Below are 22,544 nucleotides of genomic sequence, written 5' to 3'. Positions count from 1 at the left end.
AGTGTTTTCAGACATTTTTGTCAGATGTTACTTTTACAGTTGGCATGGCCACACAGTCTGAAGATCTGGAAGACCTGGATATGTATCTCCGTTCAGGCACCTCTGTGTGGAGTTTGCATGTTGTCCCCAAGCAGGGATGGGTTTTCCCATATTCCAAGTATGTTAGGTTAATTGAAGACTCTAAATTGTCCATAGGTACAGTATGAATGTGAGTGTGAATGGTTGTTTGTCTATATGTGCCCTGTGATTGGCTATTCTCGCCCAAAGTCAGCTGAGATAGGCTCCAGCATACCCCCGCGACCCTAGTGAGGTCGCAGCATAGAGAATGGATGAATGAATACTGTCATATACCGAAGTATAATTACAAACATTTAATGCGTGTCAAAGGCTTTTATTGACAGTTACATTAAGTTTATATTTGAACATTGAATATTCAAACCTCTTTCAATTCACCCTGGCATTCTGTCAATTCACTTCTGAGCCACATCCTGACTGATGTCAGCCCATTCTTGCATAATCAATGCTGGGATTTGGTCAGAATTTGCAAGTTTTTGTTTGTCCACCCGCCTCTTGAGGACTGACCACAAGTCCTCAAAGAGATTAAGGTCTACGGAGTTTCTTAGCCATGTTTTGTTCCCAGAGCCAGTTAGTTATCACTTTTGCCTTACGGAAAGGTGCTCCATCATGATGGAAAATCATTGGTTGTCACCAAACTGTCCTTGGATGGTTTGGAGAAGTTCCTCTCGGAGGTCATTTTGGTTCCATTCTTTATTCATGGCTGTGTTCTCAGGCAAAATTGTGACTGAGTCCTTCCCTTGGCTGTGAAGCAACCCCACGCATGAGTGATTTCAGGATGCTTCAATGTTGGCATGACAAAGGACTGATGGTAGCGCTCACCTTTTCTTCTCTGGACAAGCTTTTTTCCGGATGCCCCAAACAATCGGAAAGGGGATTCATCAGAAAAATGACTTTACCCCAGTTTTCCGGAGCCCAATCCCAATACCAGTCCATCCCTGATGTTTTTCCTGAAGAGAAGTGGCTTTTTTGATACCCTTCTTGACACCAGACCATCTTCCAAAAGTCTTCACCTTCATGCACGTGCAGATTCACTCGCACCTGCCTGCTACCGTTCCTGAGCAAGCGCTGCACCGGTGGTGCCCCGATCCCGCAGCTAAATCAACTTTCAGAGACTGTTTTGCTGCTTGCTTAACTTTCTTTGGCGCCTTGAAGCCTTCTTTACAACCAATTTTCCTTGGCTTGAGGAATTGTCATTCCTCATGTTATCTTATTGTGGGTGCAAATGGATTTTGTGTGTGACACGTGCTGCTCCTTAACACCATATCAAAAGGGACACTGATATACACCAATAAACTACAGACAAATGAGGGGTTACTGTAGACCCGTGGCTGTCCTAATGCTTCAGACCAGGGGCGCTGTCCATCAGTCTGTCAGCAGTTTGCCCCCATGCTGGCCTTCAGCATATAACCCCCTTCATGGCATTAGGAATTTGAACATGCCTCCCACCGTCCCCCTGCTCTCTCCTCAGCCCCACTGTCTCCTCTGTCCCCGTCCTTCTCTCGTCTGCCGTCGATCATGTTTCCGCTCTTTGGCCAGAGCAGAGCGCACCGATCCCCTCTCCCTCAAATCTGCACCTCCGCCCCCCTCCACCTCATGCTATAGCAGTGCACCCTGAATGTGCCCTGGCATCTGTGGAATTGTTTATCTTTGGGGGTTTTGATATCACCGTGCAGCCTCTTTAATTGCTATAATGCTGATGGGGAGATGGCAGACTCCAGCAATCCTCCAGCTTGTGTCATCTTTCCTCAAGTCTAGTATATCACCTGTCCTGAAGCAACAACACAAGTGAAGAAATATTTAGGACTCGGGGAATTTAGGACTACAGTATGTGCACACACATTTGCGATTGCATATGTGTTTTTTCTAAGAAAGCAGCCAGGCTGCCCCTCTTGCAGCTCACATAACCACGGACAACATATCTGCGTCTGACGTCTTACAAATGAGTCATGCTCCTGCTTTAGACGGTTGATGAAGTATGATGATTCGACAGATTGATTCTTTGTCTTATTAATAGTTTATTACCATTAAACAGTGCTGTAAGGTTAGAGGCTGACAGAGATTGTATGACAGTGCAGCTCACAGTTGAAATCTAAGATGTGCAGTGTTGGGTGAGAGATGTTTTTCTGTGCAGTATCTTGACTAATTAAAACAGGCCTATGTAATCCACACACGTGTCACTATGCCGCATATGTGCATGGTGACCTGTCTGAAACCCAAGCCGGTGACGGGATTAAGATGCTTTTCCCTGAGAAGATGCTAGGCGAGGTTCTATGAGGGACGATTACCAAGAGAGGAATGGCCCACAGCACCACGGCATTAGATCAGTGTCTCCTACCTAATTATCACATCTCCACACATGTGGAAGCCTATTCACACACAGCATATGTTTAGCCTGGTGTGATGATGAATTCTATACCATTGGAAAACCTGTTTGTTTCCTTTTGTAAATACCTAATTTGTACGCAACATGCATTGGCGGAATGTGCAGCACAACTGCGTATCGTGTCTTACGCCCATGTAAAATATGCTAAAGGTTCACTGGCCAATAGGTTATTCCGTCATTACTTTTATTTGGTGTTTTTGGATGATTGAAGTAATTTAGTAACAAGGAAGAAACAACTAATGTTCTTGTTTTAACACCCACACCATACACAGCCATACAACCTGGTCATTGACATGTGCGTATGTGCGTGCGTGTTTGTTTTCTTCCCTTTTCTCTACCAAACAGAATGACAAGAGGTTTTACATTGTGCATCTGTCTCAGCACCAGGGCACGTTGGTTCTATAGCGGAATGAAAGCAGTGAGTGAACCCTCCTGTCAGTCATTCAGTCTCTTTGTCTCAGTGACGAGAGGCGGGGCTGCAACAAGCTTACACACAGCAGCCGCACTCTGGTTTCTGTGGTAATGGAATTGCGGACATAATCGCAGAATTGGCCAATAAAAACGGAATTTAAGGAACGTTCGTGTGGAGAGGTATTTCCCCCGTACAATCGTCTAACCTGCCCGCTCCCGAACTAAACATGTCAAAACTTGGAAACTCCTCTCTTACCGAGCGTGAATGGAAGCTAGCAGCTAGAATCAATATGTTGTGTTTTACCGCTTTAATGCGAGCGAGCGTTTTACTGCTGGTGACGTGCCGGTACTGAGTTAAAAAGATGCAGACACACTGCAGGCTTTCAAAATAAGAGCATGTTTGCCACATCTTGTTTAATTATGTATAGTTTTTGTTTGGTTTTACTCATCTTGGTTTTTATTTTTTTATTTTAGCTATTTTTTGAATGTTTATCTATTTGATTTACTTTTGTACTTTTTTATAGTTGTTGTAAATGTTCTTGTTTTTATTTGATTTAGGAGTTTTTATTTGCACTTTTGATTTTAATTATTTGTTGTTTTGCTAGTTTTAGTGTGTGCAGCACTTTGGAAACTGCGTTTATAAAATGTGCTATATAAATAAAGTGGATTGGAGTGGATTGGATTGGATTGGAAAATAAGCGTGGCATGAAAATATCGTATTCATTCCAGAACATTCCATTTTTGTAAATTGGGGGTAACTTGGAGAATTGAGATATTAAGAAAAGCTCACATCAGGATGCAGTGTCTCAGAAGGTAAGATTTACGGGTTCCAGGTTTCTGAATTAAAGCCTCACTAACAAATGATGACATTTCTATCTATGGAAACACTTAGGGAGCCTTGAATTTAAAACAGACAAAAAGATAAAGAGCCACCGAATAGATACTCCTGGCTGCCCAATGAGCAGTAATGAGTAATGGGGGATACATTTTAAAAGGGTAGTCAAAAATTGTATTCATCTTTCATTAGAGACAGACTTTTTTTTTTAACTTAAGGGGTATTTCCTACTTTGAAACACAAATCATATCCTCATCATCTTAGTTGAACTTCCCTTCTGGTTAGTGATAATTTACCGTCTTCCAAGAAAGTCTACATATTACAGCTTAATTTCTCTCACATGGTACTTTTTTCATCTCTCCCCAGCCGGCAGCCTACAGTATATGGAAACTTACACACTGCATGACTGACAAGATTCATTTTGATGAAATGAATTCAGATGCTGGAGACTGTGAAATACTCCATTCTCTTCAGGGAATGCTATTCTTTATACAGTATAATCAGCCTGTGCTAGCCCTGTGTCAGTGCAGGCTGTCTGGTGCCGCTTGTCTGTGCTGGGTTTTGGCAACCACACTGATGCCGTGGCTCCCTGCATGCTTTAACAATACTGCTCAGTTCAACTCACACATGCTTACACTCATCTTTCACAATGCTAAAGTGCCTCAGAAGTCAGAGACCACTGTGTTGCAGTGTGTGGTAACACTACACTCTTGGCTTGAATCACACGTCTTCCATTTTATTATTTTTTTGTACTTTGATATCATGGAGACGGCATCCACATAATGACAGTTTAGCAATGCCATGCAGAATGTCAAGGGGAAGCAGCCTCTTATGATTAAAAGTTTGAGTTGTCACAGATTTGCTTGGTGAAAAGTTTCCAAAGCCATAAATGTTCTTCTGGGTCAATGCAGGACAAAAGACATCTTTCGTGTAGTCATCCTGGCAAGTATATGGAAGTTAGTATTTTTTGAGACTTCATTATAATTTCAAAGTAACCGTTTCATGCAAAACTTCTAGTGGCTTCCTGAAGGGAGTGTGTGACATGGTAATGATGGTCACCCATGGCTGTGTGTGAGGTAAAAGCTGGATTCAGATCCTGCGGTTGGGAATTGGGCCTTCAAAGCTGCCTTTTTGTTTTTTTGTGTTTTGTTCTCACTCTGCTTCCCAGTACTGTAAAGCGCAGAGAAACCCACAGCAATTGTATTTGATTTATCGCAGTTGAGGCACTGAGTCAGTATGAGCGTGGGAGAAGGCATGATTAAGAACAGAGAAAAGCTGACAATGATTTATCAATAGATCCGATGTTTCCTTTGTATAAGGATTTCTAATCAGAAAGGTGGGCTTTTGTCAATGGGTCTATACTGTGCGCATTGAAAGAAATGGAGGCGGAAAGATGGGAACATGTGCAGCCCCCGTGGGCCAAATAAATTCAAATGTCTCTTTGCAATGTGTCTTCCACTTGTACAGTAGTTGCTCCTTCATTCAAGCTTCTTTTCGTCTTTATTTTTTCTCCTTGTCTCTGTGTCACCTAAAAGCTGGGAGTTCTGTGCTTTGCTTAAGGGCACAATGATATCGTTCAAAAAGTAATCCAGCATGTTTCCAGCAATATTGCATGTTAATATTTAATAATCCTATGTAACCTGAGTCGTGGCTGTGGAGCCTTGCGGCCTGACTTGAAACCAAGAAGACAGACCTCACACTGGCACCCAGTCTCAGGAGCAGACAAAAAGACCCTGAACTGAACTGAAACCACAGTTTTACAAATTATCTGTTATTATCCATCTCATCTTTAGTGAATCGCTTAACATATTTTATTGTATGAACCCATGGCTCCACAATCAACCAACAAGTACTTGTCGATATTGCGTATTGGCCTGAATGTAAGGTGTCAAAAAAGTAAGGCGACAAAAACGGATCATCTCACATTTGGCGCTAGAGCTTTATACATGCAAACCAAAAAATGACGGCAAGTGACTTCTCCCCAAGTGAGCTTTTCTCATTCACAAAGATCCAGAAAAAGGGCCATCGCTCCGTCATACCGTTGAGTAACAAAGAATTTTGATTAATACACAAAATATTCAGTGATATTGGAAATATGATGTTATTTTTTTCACCATTTGTCTTTCTGTCATTTAAAAAAATATGTTTCTGAAAAGGAGACATGAAAAAGAGGGGCGGTCAAATATTCAGGGTTGTTTTACAGGCTGGTCAATCCGGTAATAATAATAATAACGATCATATACTGACTAATGCTTAATAGTAACACAGTTGTCAGGCTTTGTTTGTGAAAAAAGTGGAAGGAGCCCAGGATGCAGAAACAAGGACAGCTCAAATAGTTAATCTCTTTTATGAACAAAATTGGCTACTAAAAGGAAAATAGGGCTACCGGGCAAAAACTGACGGTGGCAACATGGCAACAGGATGGCAGGAAAGGTTGGCACAGGATTCCATATGCTGGAGGCAGAGGACTGAAGGTAAGGGTCACAGTGTACAATGCAAACACGTGGCAAGAAGGTTCACATTTAGAGAATAATCCAGCACCAGTTTGCTGCAGCTGAGGTGATTAATAGGGATGGCTAATGAGGGACAGCTGCAGGAGTCCAGTAGCTCCGACCTGCTCAGGGTGTGCCAACAAAAGGAAAAAGCACTAAACACAAACAATAATGATGGAAACACAAAACACAAAGAAGAAACGAACCTGTGTCACAGTAGAGCGTGACAACAGTGTCTTACTCAAGAACAAGTAAAGGGGCACCTCTCCAGCAACTAGTCACAGCTTTTGTATTGGTTTTCATGGGAGTTCAGTCAGAGGGAGTCTAAGGGGGTGCAAGATCCCTTCAAGTACGCCCCATTGTCAAAGAGCTGGTTCTTTTTCAGCGTGGGAGATCTGACTTTGGCAAATTATAATCTTTAGTCTTATCTACGCTGCTGTTTGTGGTACCTTGGTAGTATTTAATTTACCAAATAAGGAGCAGCATAACCATTTGTCCTTACCATTTGTCTTGCACCATTGCAATATGGGTGGTGGAGGGGAGCACAGCCACCACCAACCAAATCCAAACATAGACTTTTATTGTTCAACTAGCATGCTGTGTTTCATGGTTTCGTTACATTGGTGCTTCTACGGATGCTGGATGTGAGTCACAGTTTGCGGTGCTCAGTCCACAGATTTACGTCCAATTAAATCCTGCCCGACATTTGTTTTTTTGGCAAAAAGTTACCAAGCCCGGACCATTTGTATTTACTAACTAATGCATGGATATGGAAAAAAGATTGTAAAGACACTAAAGTCTGCTGAGAATCATAATAAGGTCCAATCATACCACGTGATATCCGCCAAGTTGTAATTTATAGAGACGTCAGTTGAGAATGGCCAACAAGGCAGCGTGCCAAAACCATTACACAAATGCACAACGCACCGCATGACCATGTCGAAACAAAATACATGAATATTTTCAATATACTCCACAGGTGCTGCTTTTAAAATCCAAATGTGGAAGCTGCTGATAATGACGGTAGTATTTTCTGTAGTGTTACACGTGCCCTTTACTGGCCAGCCGGGTGTCCCCATGTGTCAGACAATGGACATATTAGTGCAGCTGTTGAGATTGACTGTTGTTATCTTTCTGTCTGTGAGCTGGGACACACACACACACACATAACACGGGCAATTATTATGATACAATGATTGCAACTGACGAAAAAGCTTTTAACTGGAGGAAAAGCAATTTCTGCAAACTTAAATATACACAAAGCAGGGGGTGGAGGCTGGGAAACCACAGTTGCTACTGTTCGTTTATGTCCAGGCATGCTTTTAAGTTGACATCACATTACAGAAGTGTAGCGTATAGCATCCAGGGCCAGCCAACACAAACACATTTAGACATACAGTAATCTATATGAGCATGCATATGAGACTCCAGTAGAATTAATAGATTAATATATGGGTGAATTATAATCATATATAGTACATTCACAATAATGGGAACTATAATGTTCCATGTTTGATTGAGCCTAAATATCGCTAAAAAGGACTCCGCAGATACTTAAGTGATGTAACCATCCTTTTTAACCCTAACACCAAACTTTGGATGCCACTGATTTTGTAGCAACTGAGCTTTTTGGTTTGTATCATAAGAAATGTGCAACATTATGTCATGTTTTCGAGCTGTACTTAACAAAATACCCCTCCGTGAATCACCACCTTACCGTGGTGGAGGGGTTTGTGTGCCCGAGTGATCCTAGGAGCTATGTTGTCTGGGGCTATATGCCCCTGGTAGGGTCTCCCAAGGCAAACAGGTCCTGGGTGACGGGCCAGACCAAGAGTGATTCAGAAGACCCCTATGAATAAACACACGAGGAGAGACCGCACCTCGCCCGGAAGTGGGATACCGGGGCCTCACCCTGGAGCCAGGCCTGGGGGAGGGGCTCGCAGGCGAGCGTCTGGTGGTCGGGCTTTCACCCGTGGGACCCGGCCGGGCTCAGCCCGAAGAAGCCACACGGGATCTCCCCCCCGTAGACCCACCACCTGCGGGGGCAGGCATAAGGGTCCGGTGCATTGCGTTTTGGGTGGCGGTCGAGGGCGGGCACCTAGGCAACCTGGTCTTCGGCGGCCAAATCTGGTTCTTGGGACATGGAACGTCACTTCTCTGGCGGGGAAGGAGCCCGAACTTGTGAGAGAGGTTGAGACATTCCGACTAGATATAGTCGGACTCACCTCGACCCACAGTTTGGGTTCTGGATCCAAACTCCTCGAGAGGGGCTGGACCTTGTTCTACTCTGGAGTTGCTGCAGGGGAGAGGCGGCGAGCTGGTGTGGGCTTATTAATAGCCCCCCGGCTCGGTGCCTCTGTGTTGGAGTCATCCCCGGTAAACGAGAGGGTCATTTCCCTACGCCTTCGGGTTGGGGAAAGGGTCCTGACTGTCGTTTGTGCGTACGCGCCAAACGGCAGTTCAGAGTACCCAGCCTTCCTGGAGTCCATCAGAGGGGTGCTGGAGAGCACCCCAACTGGTGACTCTGTCGTTTTGCTGGGAGACTTCAACGCCCATGTGGGCAATGACAGTGTGACCTGGAGGGGCGTGATTGGGAGGAACGGCCTCCCCGATCTGAACCCGTGCGGTGTGATGTTGTTGGACTTCTGTGCGAACCACAGTTTGTCCATCACAAACACCATGTTCCAGCATAAGGATGTCCATAAGTGCACATGGCACCAGGACACCCTAGGCCGCAGGTCTATGATCGACTTTGTAGTCGTATCATCAGACCTGCGTCCGCATGTTTTGGACACACGGGTAAAGAGAGGGGCTGAGCTGTCAACTGATCACCACCTGGTGATGAGTTGGATTAGATGGCGGGGGAGGATGCCGGACAGACCCGGGAGACCCAAACGTGTAGTGAGGGTGTGCTGGGAACGTTTGGCAGAGTCTCCTGTTCGTCGAGTCTTCAGCTCTCACCTCCGACAGAGCTTCTCCTGCATCCCGGGGGAGGACGAGGATATCGAGTCTGAATGGGCTCTATTCCGTGCCTCCATTGCTGAGGCAGCCGATCGGAGCTGCGGCCGCAAGGTGGTCGGTGCCAGTCGTGGCGGCAAGCCCCGAACCCGATGGTGGACACCACAGGTCGGGGCTGCCGTCAAGCTGAAGAAGGAGTCCTATCGAGCATGGATGGCTTGTGGGACTCCTGAAGCAGCTGACGGGTACCGGCAGGCCAAGCGGCACGCGGCTTCGGCGGTGGTCGAGGCAAAAACTCGGGTGTGGGAGGACTTCGGTGAGGCCATGGAACACGACTTTCGGTCGGCCTCGAAGAGGTTCTGGCAAACCGTCCGGCGCCTCAGAAAGGGGAAGCAGTGCCCGGTCCACACTGTTTACAGTGGGGACGGGAGCCTGCTGACCTCGACTGAGGATATAGTTGGGCGGTGGAAGGAATACTTTGAGGCCCTTCTCAACCCCACTGACATACCTTCCCTAGAGGAAGCAGAGACTGAGGATACGAACGCGGACAGTTCCATCACCGTGGCTGAGGTATCTGGGGTAGTCAAAATGCTCCCCAGTGGCAAAGCTCCGGGGGTGGACGAGTTTCGCCCTGAATTCCTCAAGGCTTTGGATGTTGCGGGACTGTCTTGGCTGACACGTCTCTTCAACATTGCGTGGAAGTCGGGAACAGTACCTCTGGATTGGCAGACTGGGGTGGTGGTCCCCCTTTTCAAGAAGGGTGACCGGAGGGTGTGTTCCAACTATAGGGGGATCACACTCCTCAGCCTCCCTGGGAAAGTCTATTCCAGGGTGCTGGAGAGAAGGGTACGACCGTTAATCGAACCTCGGCTACAGGAGGTGCAATGTGGTTTTCGTCCTGGTCGCGGAACACTGGACCAGCTCTACACCCTTGCAAGGGTCCTGGAGGGTACTTGGGAGTTTGCCCAACCGGTCTACATGTGCTTTGTGGACCTGGAAAAGGCATTCGACCGTGTCCCTCGCGGTGTCCTGTGGGGGGTGCTCCGGGAGTATGGGATTGGTGGCGCGCTACTACGTGCCATTCAGTCCTTGTACAACCGGAGCAGGAGCCTGGTTCGCATTGCCAGTAGTAAGTCAAGCCTGTTTCCGGTGAACGTTGGCCTCCGCCAAGGCTGCCCTTTGTCACCGATTCTGTTCATAATTTTCATGGACAGAATTTCTAGGCGCAGCCAAGGTGTCGAGGGAGTCCAGTTCGGGGGCACTAGGATCTCATCTCTGCTATTCGCAGACGATGTGGTCCTGATGGCCTCATCGAGCTGTGACCTGCAGCGTTTACTGGGACGGTTTGCATCTGAGTGTGAAGCTTCTGGGATGAGACTCAGCACCTCCAAATCCGAGGCCATGGTTCTCAGTCGGAAAAGGGTGGATTGCTCCCTCCGGGTTGGGAATGAGGTCCTGCCCCAGGTGGAGGAGTTCAAGTATCTCGGGGTCTTGTTCACGAGTGAGGGAAGGTTGGAGCGTGAGGTCGATAGGCGGATCGGCGCAGCGTCTGCAGTAATGCGGTCGCTGTACCGGACCGTCGTGGTGAAGAGAGAGCTGAGCCGGAAGGCAAAGCTCTCAATTTACCGATCGATCTATGTTCCCACCCTCACCTATGGTCATGAGCTTTGGGTCATGACCGAAAGAACGAGATCGCGGATACAAGCGGCTGAAATGAGTTTTCTTCGTAGGGTAGCGGGACTCACCCTAAGAGACAGGGTGAGGAGCTCGGTTATCCGAGAGGAGCTCAGAGTAGAGCCGCTGCTCCTTCACATCGAGAGGAGCCAGCTGAGGTGGCTCGGGCATCTAGTCCGGATGCCTCCCGGACGCCTCCCTGGTGAGGTGTTTCGGGCATGCCCAGCCGGGAGAAGGCCCCGGGGAAGACCTAGGACACGCTGGAGGGATTATGTCTCACAGCTGGCCTGGGAACGCCTCGGTGTCCTCCCGGTGGAGCTGGAGGAGGTGGTCGGGGACCGGGAAGTCTGGGCTTCCCTACTGAGACTGCTGCCCCCGCGACCCGGACCCGGATAAGCGGAGGAAAATGGAATGGAATGGAATGGAACTTAACAAAATAACATTAAGTTATTGACTGAGGAGGGTTGGTTTATTTTCGGATGCTTCATTACTCTGCAACACACATCAAATACACAAATGAGTGGTTAACAACATCGTCAGGTCAACATCGTCTTAATTTTACCTTTTAAATGCTGCTTGTATTGACGGACAACGAGGGATGCAGATGCTGAGCAGCAGTGATGATAATTGCCGTTTGATTTGAGGCGTTGACTGAATTGTATTGAACTGCAAAGACTTGCTAGGAGTAGCAGCTGCAGACGCAGCTATAAAAAGGAGCGCTCTGATTAAGCGAGAGCTTGTCGCTCCACCTATGCGTAGATTGCCATGGTAATTCCAAAAAACGCAAATGCTATAGAGAGAGCAACAGAACATACAAATGTAATTAAGGGTGAAAATGCATGTAGAGGACAAAAAATGAGTACAAGTTGGCAGGTATGGGGCAGTTATTTCAGACTGAAGAACAGTTAATTGGGGACAGTTTATTCCTGACTGGGGAGGACAAAAGCCAATCCTTGGGTCAACGGTCAAGGTTAAAGTAAGGTGGTTTATGATTGTGGTCAGTCTGAAATTACTATTGTTCATTTCTGTCCTCCTTGGTCAAACAAAGTGGACTAACTGACTGTCTCGGGGTGTGATATAATAGAAAATATTATCTGCGCACATTAAAAAGAAACTTGGTGGTGGTTTTGCAATGCTACATACCAATACATGAAAGGCTAGCTGTCTGGGGGCCAGGGTTTGGATGCATGTTTGCACTTGGACCTTTTCATGTAAAGTATGTAGCTCACTTTTCTAAGCGCCATGTTTCTCATTTGCTCTCTTTTGCAGACATGTTCCAGTACTTGCTATCGTTCTCTCAAGGACACCTGAGTTCTCTGCTGGAAGGGACCTACGAACCTCTTTCCCGTCAAGCATTGCCCCACGTGAACCAACTCTTCGCCTCATTCTCCCTTTACCTCCGAGGGGCCAACGTCTCTGTGGGGGCGACTGTCCACACTTTTTTCAATGACCTCTTCCCACTTGTCTACACAAGACTTATCAATCCAGGCATTGTGAGCAGCATGGCAGTGGGCCCTGAAATGACCGACTGCCTCCGAATGATCAGGCAGGACGTCAACCCCTTTGGGAATCATCCTTCCGTCATGGCCCAGGAGCTAGCTGAGGCAATTAGCGTCGGTCGACATCTGGGCCTGGCCCTCGAGGAAGGCCTGGATGTGCTGAACGCCACGGAACATGTCACTTTGAGCAAAGAGTGTATGAAAGGCCTGGTGAAGATGGTGTATTGTTCCCACTGCAGAGGGTTGACTCTGATTAAACCCTGCGTGGGTTACTGTCTCAATGTTATGCGTGGCTGCTTGGCCAGCATATCTGAACTGGATCAACCTTGGAGGAGGTATACCAACTTGCTGGAGCAGCTAACCCACAGCATGGTGGGCCACCACAGCCTCGAGCTCGCACTGCTCGGAATTCGGGCTCACGTCAACGAGGCCTTGCTCTATGCACAGCTTCACGGTCCACTCATCACAGCCACAGTGAGTAGACGTAGGAGCATGGATCTGCAACCTTTTTGTTTTACACATATACTTTGGCAGTGGTTCATGTATTGATTGGAAGGGGATTGAAGGCCACTGGTGGGCTATGAGCTATTTCTTTCCAGCGACGCAACAACTGCTTTAATGCTTGCACAGTGTTGAAACTATTTACAGAAAAACACTGTTTATACTGAATAGAAAAGGCCAGGACGGGTCCAAAGAGGCAGACAGAGCTGAGGTTTGAAGGGGGATATTTTCCAAACTAGCAAGGCGGCAAAAAACACACCATTGTAGTTTAGGTTGTCGGGGAATGAAATTCCTCTTTGCTTTAGTGGATTAAATGGAATGGGATTTGTTTGGCTGCCATATGTCCATACTGTACTATGCACTTACATTTGAAAACATTTACCTAAAGTTATTAGGTCTAAAGTGTCATGGAAAACTGCCACAGAGAGTTCTTATCGAGTGAAAATTGTTCAACATTTTTCCTTGGAGTTGCATAATATGCCACGGATTATGGTGCACTCGGTCAACATAAAAATCTTATTATAGCCTGGACTTCAACAAAAATGCTGTGACATTTAAACCAAAGATTGAAAGATTAAACTAACAAGTGATTAAATCTAAAGATTAACATCTCCGAACCTTCCATAGATCTGTTCACACTAACTAATATAAGTGCTGCATGTTGTTTTTTTCAGAGTTGTGGGAATATTCATGCAATTGCGCATTCAATCTGATTCCAAGAAAGTTCTTTTTATGCTTTTACATGCTGAACCATTGGAATGTTCCTCCAAAGTACTGAAAGTCAGGTCATTACACATTTATAATCAGTTGAAAAACACAATACTTGGCTTCTTGTTGGACAGAGAATGCTAACAAAGCTACATAGAGAGAAGCCCATTTTGTGTTTTGTGTTCTCTTGATGAGCATGTGAGCCAGGGCCCAAGTGGGTTGCCGAGCACAAGGACAAATGAGCTGGACTATTAAACGGGCTCCAACCAGGCCATATAAATTAGAGGCAGTCAGCAGGAAAACGGCCTTGAGAATTGATGCTGGAAAAGAATGCGTTCCCAATCGGACACCGGTGGCTCCCATTTTCTCTGCTCTTGTGTCAACACATCCTGATTTCTGAATTGCAGAATAGATTGTCAATTATTCCTATAATGACACACCCTGTTCGCAATCTCCAGGAATACGTTCTACATCTTGGACCAGTATAAGATCCCAAATTCACATCTGCTAACTAAATGCATTTCCACATCTGTGTCAAGCAGGGGTGGACTGGGACAAAAATTTGGTCCTGGACTTTTTGGTTCAGACTGGGCCCATCCCCCATTAGAAGCCCCCCTCTTGTTTATAAAACAAAGACCACCTAAGGTTGGGATCAAACCTGCATCTTTGGCCTTGAAAGGGAGCGCCATGTACCATTATACCAACAGAGACTGACAGCAGAGTGGGTGATGCGCATCCTTTTCTGTGCCAACTCGCCCTCTCTGTTGTGTTGTGTCTGTAGCGGCATGTTCTCAATAAATAAATACATAATTAGACGGCCGTCAATCGGCCCATTATTGATCGCCCCAGTAATCCTGGTGGCCAGTCGGCCCCTGGTCTCAAGTGACCCCTTCTGAACATTTCTCACTTTTCTACCCGAATTTCAGTTCACAAAGCTCAAATACGATTTCTTCAACCAACACATCCACACGTGGGGTATCTTTGAATCAGTCTTCTTCATAAAAGAAGATATAAATCCAATATTTGCTAATGCCACTGTGGTGTAACCCAACAGATTTGATATACCTTGTCAGTGAAAGCCACACCAGATCCAAATTTGCAGGTCGATGATGTACACGCACGTCTATACACAGAACACACCCACAGTACAGTATTATGGTCAATGTAGTACATTCACTCAATCAAGATTGGACACTAAGACCAACCGCGTAAATGCAGCAGTTTGTCTAAAACTGTACAACCCTTTGATGTTGTAAGGACCTCAGTAAAATTTGTGCCAAAATGTCTGCACAGCATTGAGCTGTATTGCCATATATTGCAGAGAACCTGACGTTTTTTTTTTTTTAATATGAAAGTTTAATAAAACCGCAGGGACCTGTCAAGGAAAACTGTTAAGTCTCCAGTGCGCAACTCCTGTGTCGGCATATCCACCTTAACCTCTACACCTCAGTGCACTCCCCTCCCAGGCAAAACACGCTTAAAGGCCAATATCTTATTATACTGTGCACATTATCATGACCATCTTAATGCAATGTAAATAAAGCATAAATACCAGGACTAACCTACTGTTTACTTTTGTAACTTATATGTTGTACATGTGGAGTCGTGCACGTCAATTAAATTATTTACTTTTTTCGCAAAGTCGGGGTATCGTGTGGTTTTAGACTGGGATGTTATCCTCAATCCATTTTGCGGTGGCTCTTTCCCACTTTATGCACTACATGCCACACAGACTGCACTGTACAATACTGTATGTTAGACCCATACTGTACACATATGCACATACGCTATGTCTGGGTATCAGGTTTTAAGAAGTCTTGTAAGAGGCGTGGATCAGTGGCTCACCCTGTCACAATACGAGCAAAGACTGAAAGGCAGTTTCTGATAGCTACGTGTGGAGGCAGCAGCACAGATTATTTTTGAACACACTGCTGCTTCTGTTGAGATGAAGTGTGAATATGGATCGAGGGGAAGTCGTTATGGATATTAAGTTTGTGTTGAGTTGGAGAGACGCTCCTTGAGAAATCCCTGTGCAAATTGGGACTCAAGGTTCAGTCGTGGCCTTGTTGAACTGATCTTCAAGTTTTACCATCCTGTGTATAACGTACCTATTCTGTAGGGCTAGGCCTGTCACGATAATCGATAAATTGATAAATCGAACCATAGAAAAAAACGAGGTCGATAATTTTGACGGCCTTGATAAATTAACATGTGCATATACGTATGCCTGTTCCCTTTCCTTGTCTTGCTGTAACACACAGGCTGGTTGACAAGAGGGTTCACTCTGTATGTGTTTGTGCGCATTGGTTCTATAGTGGAATGAAAGGAGAGAGTGAACCTCCTGTCAGCTATTCAGCCTCTTTGTCCCAGTATGTGGAGGCGGGAGCTACGTAGTGAGTTGGTACACAGACAGGGTGCTAGCAGTTAGCAAGTTAGCATGCAAATAAAAACAAAGTTATTAAAAGCTCATATGAAGGAAGGCACAAAAGCGGTAGTTTCTAAGCCGAATGCCACAGTTTCAGTGCGCTGCTGTGTGATGTTTTAGCTCTTTTATGACACCATGAGTACGATTGGTATGTGAAGTGGTAACCTCGTGCGATTTCAATGGGGTTGAAAAGTTCATTGTGAGCTACGTTGTTATTCTGCTTTTAAAATAAAGATACCTCTTTCTCACCAACTCGTGAGCGCCACAATAGGCAACTTCTGTGACTCACACAGGTACACTATACTTGAGTACCATCTCGTGGTTCAAATGTGAAAGACACTTCTCATAACAATTAATGAAAAAATTGTCTTAAAAAAGTCGATATTATTTATTTATGCACAATTATTGACCAGCAAAATGTGTTATAGTGACAGGCCTATGCAGGGCTACGCCATGGATGATCAGATGTTTACCAAAATCCCTTTTTCCACCAAACATTTCAGTTTGGTACAGTAAGCTTTTTTGTGCCATTTCCAAGGCTCCCAAAATATCCTACCTGAATGCTTCCTCTGTGTTTCACTTTTCATTGTTTGACCTTTCATTGGGGTGCCCATTGTTACACTGGTGTCGGGTGGCAACAGAGAATTGTCATTTCAATGTAATGAATATACAGTCGCTCCTCCTTTATTGCGGTTACTGATCTGATCAGCATTCACCAACCTGAACCATGCAGAGGCAAACTGATTTGAACTGAACCTCCTGGTGGAAACGCATCTTTTAGTTTTAGTTTTGCCACTTTGTTACATTGAAACATTTCCTAACTATGGGGAAAAATCTGTCAATTTATCAATTGTTCTTTGTTTAAATACTTCAAATGAGATTTAATGATTTCCCTTTGAATGTTGTGAACTCCTGTATCAGTGCCAGTGATGAATTGATCAGATCAGTAACGTCTGGCAGAGTTGCCATAGGGTGGATGTTGCTCAAGTTCCCATAGCTCATGTTGTATTTCTTTAAACTGCAAAGTAGTTGAACGTAAGTCAACAGCACCTCTGCTGGTTGCAGCCAAGTAGTGCATGATTTGCTTCACTTGCTTTAAAAAACAAATGATCCGATCATCATGCTCAGACCCTATTTAGACCATGCAGTTTTGTTTACCTTGACCCATTTTTTCTCCTCACTTTTGCTCAGATTAATGCGATTGACTGTATATTTGTAATGCAAATATTGTAAGCCTACCTTACCCTCTTGTTGGTTTTAGCCCAGCTTCTCATTAGACATCATGCAGAAATGATAATAGTAGCCTAAGCCTTTAAATCATGGAAATAATGGCTAGGGTGGATGACTGGAAGGTTTTCATACACCATAGCCACACCTCAGGAGACTGCAAAGAGAATGCAAACCCTTTTCGGCATGTTAAATATATATATATTGTTTGTTTTGGGGGGTTGGATTCGGTTGAATGCCAATGATTGATGTATGTATGATGTTTTTTTGGTTTGGACATGTCTGATCTTTAAGAATGGTCCCAGCATATGTGATATGTGAGAGTGGTAGCCAATAGAAAATATTCTCCGAGCCAATCTTTACCCATCTTCATAAGTTGTAAGCGCCATTGGCACTCTGTCTAACCCTCAAGCTGACTGACTGACTTACTCAGCACTCCATTAGCTAATGACGGTGGCTGCAGCCTCTCCTCAGACAGCCTCACACATCTTTTTCTCCTCCCTCCTTCCCTTCTTTTGGTACTTGAGTGTAATATGCTGACAATATGCAGTAGCCTCCAACCCCACAAAAAAGAATCCCACATGTCTTCTTTATGGTTTAGTTCTAACTAAGCAATCACCACATGATTTAATGCTGGGCCATTCCATTTGGAGCAGAACATAAGGCGGTGGTCCAGAGTACATAATTTCTCTCTGTGATCCATGACTCAAAATGCTGAACTCATGCTATAGAGAGCTTGCATTTTTTTTGCAGCTATTGTTGTAAATTAAGAAAATGTTTAGCGGTAACAAAGCAGGGCTTGAGTTTTAAAATGTTGACTTTTTTTATTCATGGAAAAAGGGGTGCCAAAATAAATGAGTCAATATTTGTTCCCCTTATGGGGCCTCATTCTTTCACAGTGGCTTTCTTGCCCAAAAGGACCTCCTTCCAAGAGTCTTCCAAGAGTTTCCTCCATTCCCGCCAGCCTAAATAGCCCATGCCATCCATGTCTGCGTTTCCAAGACCACAACAGCAACAGCACGAGATACCTGGGTGTCCATTGGCCAGATGCTTGGGCAGCCTTAAAGCTACAGTTGCTAAACTTACTTCAGTTGTCGTAATACTGTGCAGCTGCGGCTGCAGCTGTGACACTTATGCGGATGCCTACCTCATCTGTGTTAGCATTTTAATGGTAATTGCTGCTTCGTTGGGCAGCTTCAAATGGACACAAAAATGCAATCCACGTGTTCTCCGTAGCCGCCACTGCTTCTCAGACACAGACATAATGAACTCATTTGACTTTATTCTGTCTTTCGGCCACCTTCTTTGGAGTTGTCAGATATCTTTCCATATATTGTGCCTGTGATTGTAATACTCCTAATTATGTTCTTAAAGATGGGAAAATGTTGCATGCTAAATTCAAAGTAACGCCCATAGTTACGAGGAACAATCAAGCTGCAAATGTGGTTACAAGGCTGTCTGTGATTAAGTCTGCACTCAGACGGCCATACCAACGAGCCTGGCCCTATGCCGCGGTGTTTAGTTTGCATGTTTTGTGCCCCGCTCAGAACCCAGTTTGAGGCTGGGTGGGGTCACTTTCTTTGGTTTGCTATAAACACTCAAAGTGGAGTTAGGGAAACCACGTGAGGAAAGTGTTCTCTTGGTGATTTAAATCTCAAGGACTTTTCCCTGTGATAAATTAGGGAATGAGTCTCATTTTAATTAGCAATGACCTCATTCAAATGCAAGACAAAAAAGACAGTGAGGCCATGGGTGGGGGCTGAGAGGCCGATTGACATAGATTACAAAGTGGACGCTTTAAAGAAAAATGACGACAACATGAGTTGGACAAGAAGGAATGGAATGATAATGGCATCAAACTCTTGCGGGAAAATAGAAAATCGTGGCAGGTGAGGTCATAAACGCTGTAAATCATGTCCAAAGTTTTTTGTGGGATTTGCCAAGAGAAAAGCTGTCACAATTAACTAGTGCTTTGTTCATCTTGCAGACGCTGAATGTTCTTATTACACAATAAATAGGATGAATAGTCTACACGGCCCAATTAGCAGTGTCCTTTTTCCAAGTCAATGTCAGGTCTAATTCATAATAATGATAATAGGCCTTAGATAACGATGCCTGTGATTTAAAGTGGAACAGTCACTGGATCTAACACAATAGCCAACCTAGGGTGCAGACCAACTCAACCGGTCTGAGACCACCTGGAAGAGTCTCCAAATGAACACAGTTCCCTCATGGTGAGACACAATCCTGTACGACCCTAAATGGCACAATGGTGACGTAACTACAGGTAGGAAACAGATAAAACCAGTAACTTACCCAACACGTCTTCGGTTTGACGGTTAGCATGTTAATACCACCAGTACATATTTTACCTGTGTCCGGTATATTCATTTGCTCGTGATGTCCTGGTAAAATGCAATCAACGATTTTTCGTGTTAGGTTGTCCAGATAATTATTTAACATATCAACAAATGCCAATTTTGTATGCATTAGTATTTCACCCACTGGTGCGGCAGCAAAGTTTCTTCCTGTTTACGTGCTTTCACCCCCCTCCCCCCCAACAAATAAGAAAAGAGAGCCGGGCTTTCTGTGACACATTTTGGTACATTTACTACATTTTTAATTTGGTTTTGTTTTTTGTAGTTTGAGTCCCATTACTTAAGAAATTCTTAAATTTGACAGCATTTTTCAAATTTTTCAAAAACCACTGAAAACACTTTCAAATTTACTTTTTTCTATACAATAATCACTTTATCACGGTGAATTGGTTCCAGACATGACCGTGATAAGTGAATTTACGCAAAGTGGGACTCCTTATTTATTTATGGAATATGTTCGTAATTACAGCATTGAAAACAATGTTAACGAACTTCTAAATACGTTTTTTAACATTATTAGAGTGCTCTAGACATTAACTAACACCCCTATAGCACCTTTAAACTCATATTACCCAATATAGTAGACAGAATAAGAGTACATTAAGCCATTTAGGACATAAATAGGACTGGTGCTTGTGTGTGTTGCTATAAATCTGTTCCCTAGGGAAGACGAATGAGTTGCAGACAGGAAGAGTTGTCGGGGGTTAAAAGTTGAGTTTCATCTTGCCGTTTTTATTCAAGATTTTTATAAGGGATTATTGTGCCTTTTGTGAAATTATTCAAACCTTCAATTAAAGCATGTTATTCCGGCGATCAAGTCTGGTGATTGTGTGTCTCACCGAACATTACAGTAACATTACTGACGCCCAGTGACGAGTGTAGAACACTGTCATCATCATTTCAATACCTTATATTTGTATTTTAGTTCCTTTAGCCATTTTATACTGGAAAATGTTTAATTTGCATGTTTCATTAGCTTAAATATGCATATGTTTAGAGTAAAAAAGGGCCATATTCAACCACGAAACAGCACGATTTATTAATATATTTTTACAGTGAAGCTTCAAACTTTGAATTGCAAAGGACGATTAAGCATTTTTTGTAAGTTCCTGTTTAAAGTTTTTTGGGTTTGTCTCTTGAGTTCACAAAATTTCAATGCTGAGAGTCAGTCATTCTGTTGTCATGTAATAACTTTGCCTTTCTTGATGGATTCAAACTCTATAAGCTCTATAAGCACTCTATAAACCCAATCCATGCTTGGATTTAAATTTATGCGTTCTCCTGCAGTAAATAAGTAAATAACAATGTTACCATACAAACAAGATTTTATGTACATTTCTATGAATGTACTCTTGCTGTTTTTTGGCTTTGACAAGAAGCATGAGTGCCCGTCATCCATCATATAATTTACATAAATTATGGATTTGGATAATACTGTATACTCTATGTCAGCAGTAAAGTTTCAGTGGGAGATGAATGAACTTATATGCCGCTACTTTCCATTTTAGTCATAAATAAGGTGCATGTCAACTGTACACTATATGTGTCACTTGTAGAAGCAAATTGTAGAGCATCGAGCGTCCATCCATTGATTACACAATTGGCAGATCCTCTTATACCAAGAGGCCAAGTTTGTCTTTAACTTTGTCAGTCCCTGTTATAGTCTAACCATATAGTGCAAATTAAGTAAGTAACAACCATGAAATCCAAAAAACAAAACAAAACGGTTAAAGCAGAGAGATCCTCTCCAAAGACATGTTTGTTTTCTTATACTGTGTTTTTCTACGAGGACCCCTGTCTCTGGGGGGACTTTAAAGACCTTTTCCAAAGTTGCCTTCCGATCCAGTCTCTGTTATTCATCCTGCGTTTTGAAGTTTGCGCATTTGACTCTATGGCATGCAGCTTTTTTGCTGCTTATGATGAACTATGAATTAGCAAGAAAATGAAAGATGTGTTACTTCAGCCATTAACCATAACAATAATCAGGTGGCTTATTGAGCAACATTACTACTTTTTCTTACCGAGATGAAACGAAGCAGCTCCGCTTTTTATTTTCCTACTCAGCTTTTGACTTTTCTGCGTGTGTACAGCCAAGACCAACGAGAGCAATCATCAAAAGAGAGATACTGTTTGAATATTTGACCTGCCTTTACACTTTCTATTGCAGATTTATGACACACAGAGAGTGCGGAAATACATTTGGAACTCATTTTTGCAAAATGACGACGACAGCAGTGGTTTGTAGTTCGAAGAGCTGACGTTTCCCTCAAGGAACTTTGAAATTGAAAATTCTACTCTCAGTGTTTGTTTAAAACGTTGATGATGTTTCAGCAAAGGTCAGCAGCTGTTAATATAACCGTATGGCTGTGTATGACTTTTATTCCCATATTATTCCTGTCTTGTTTCCATTTGTACACCAAGTACTAGGTGATCAAATACTTTTCCTCAATCAGATACAAATGAAAAAAATGTTTTTTTAAGGGGTTTTACTTACAAAATCAGCAATGATCAAATGTATTTCCCCCACAATATATTAATCTAAACATTGTTAATAAATACTGTACTTAAATGTGTCTCTTTTCAATTTGGAAGACATAGTATTAGGCTATGGGTTTGTAGGTTACAGTATATAGGACAATCTGTGTTCCAAAGCCCAACCCTGGAAAAAGTGTAAGAGGGCAGTTGTTTCTGGCTGAACAAGCCCCTGTCGTCCCATAGCGCTACATGCATTGGGCGAGAGGGGGGTGAGAAAGTTCCCTCAGCTTTACTGGGTAATCCCTTGATAAATAAACTAGGAAGGCAAGACCACCACTGCTATCTGTAAGCCAATACTCCCCAGGAGGAGGGATGGCCCTGAGCAGGGCTAGCTGGAGCTCATTCTCTTGCTGAGCTCTTCTTACACACACTTGCCTCAGGATGATACACTTATGAGACACAGATATTACTCCAAAAACCTCATAAATACACTTGTTTAT

At 43.9% G+C, this 22,544-nt stretch overlaps 1 protein-coding gene across 3 annotated transcripts in view; it reads left to right on the top strand.

Annotated features, from left to right (window-relative positions):
* The window catches only part of LOC129177668 (glypican-5-like), a 142,604-nt gene that overhangs the window by 28,640 nt on the left and 91,420 nt on the right, over positions 1-22,544 (top strand). For all 3 annotated transcript variants that reach the window (XM_054769030.1, XM_054769029.1, XM_054769028.1), the window contains one exon: positions 12,101-12,804. In XM_054769030.1, the coding sequence (XP_054625005.1) occupies positions 12,101-12,804 (704 nt within the window). The remainder of the gene's footprint in view (positions 1-12,100; positions 12,805-22,544) is intronic.

This window comes from Dunckerocampus dactyliophorus, chromosome 2 (assembly GCF_027744805.1).
Source record: "Dunckerocampus dactyliophorus isolate RoL2022-P2 chromosome 2, RoL_Ddac_1.1, whole genome shotgun sequence".
NCBI lineage: Eukaryota > Metazoa > Chordata > Actinopteri > Syngnathiformes > Syngnathidae > Dunckerocampus > Dunckerocampus dactyliophorus.
Note: the sequence above shows the minus strand (reverse complement) of the source record. Positions and strands in the feature narration are given on the sequence as shown.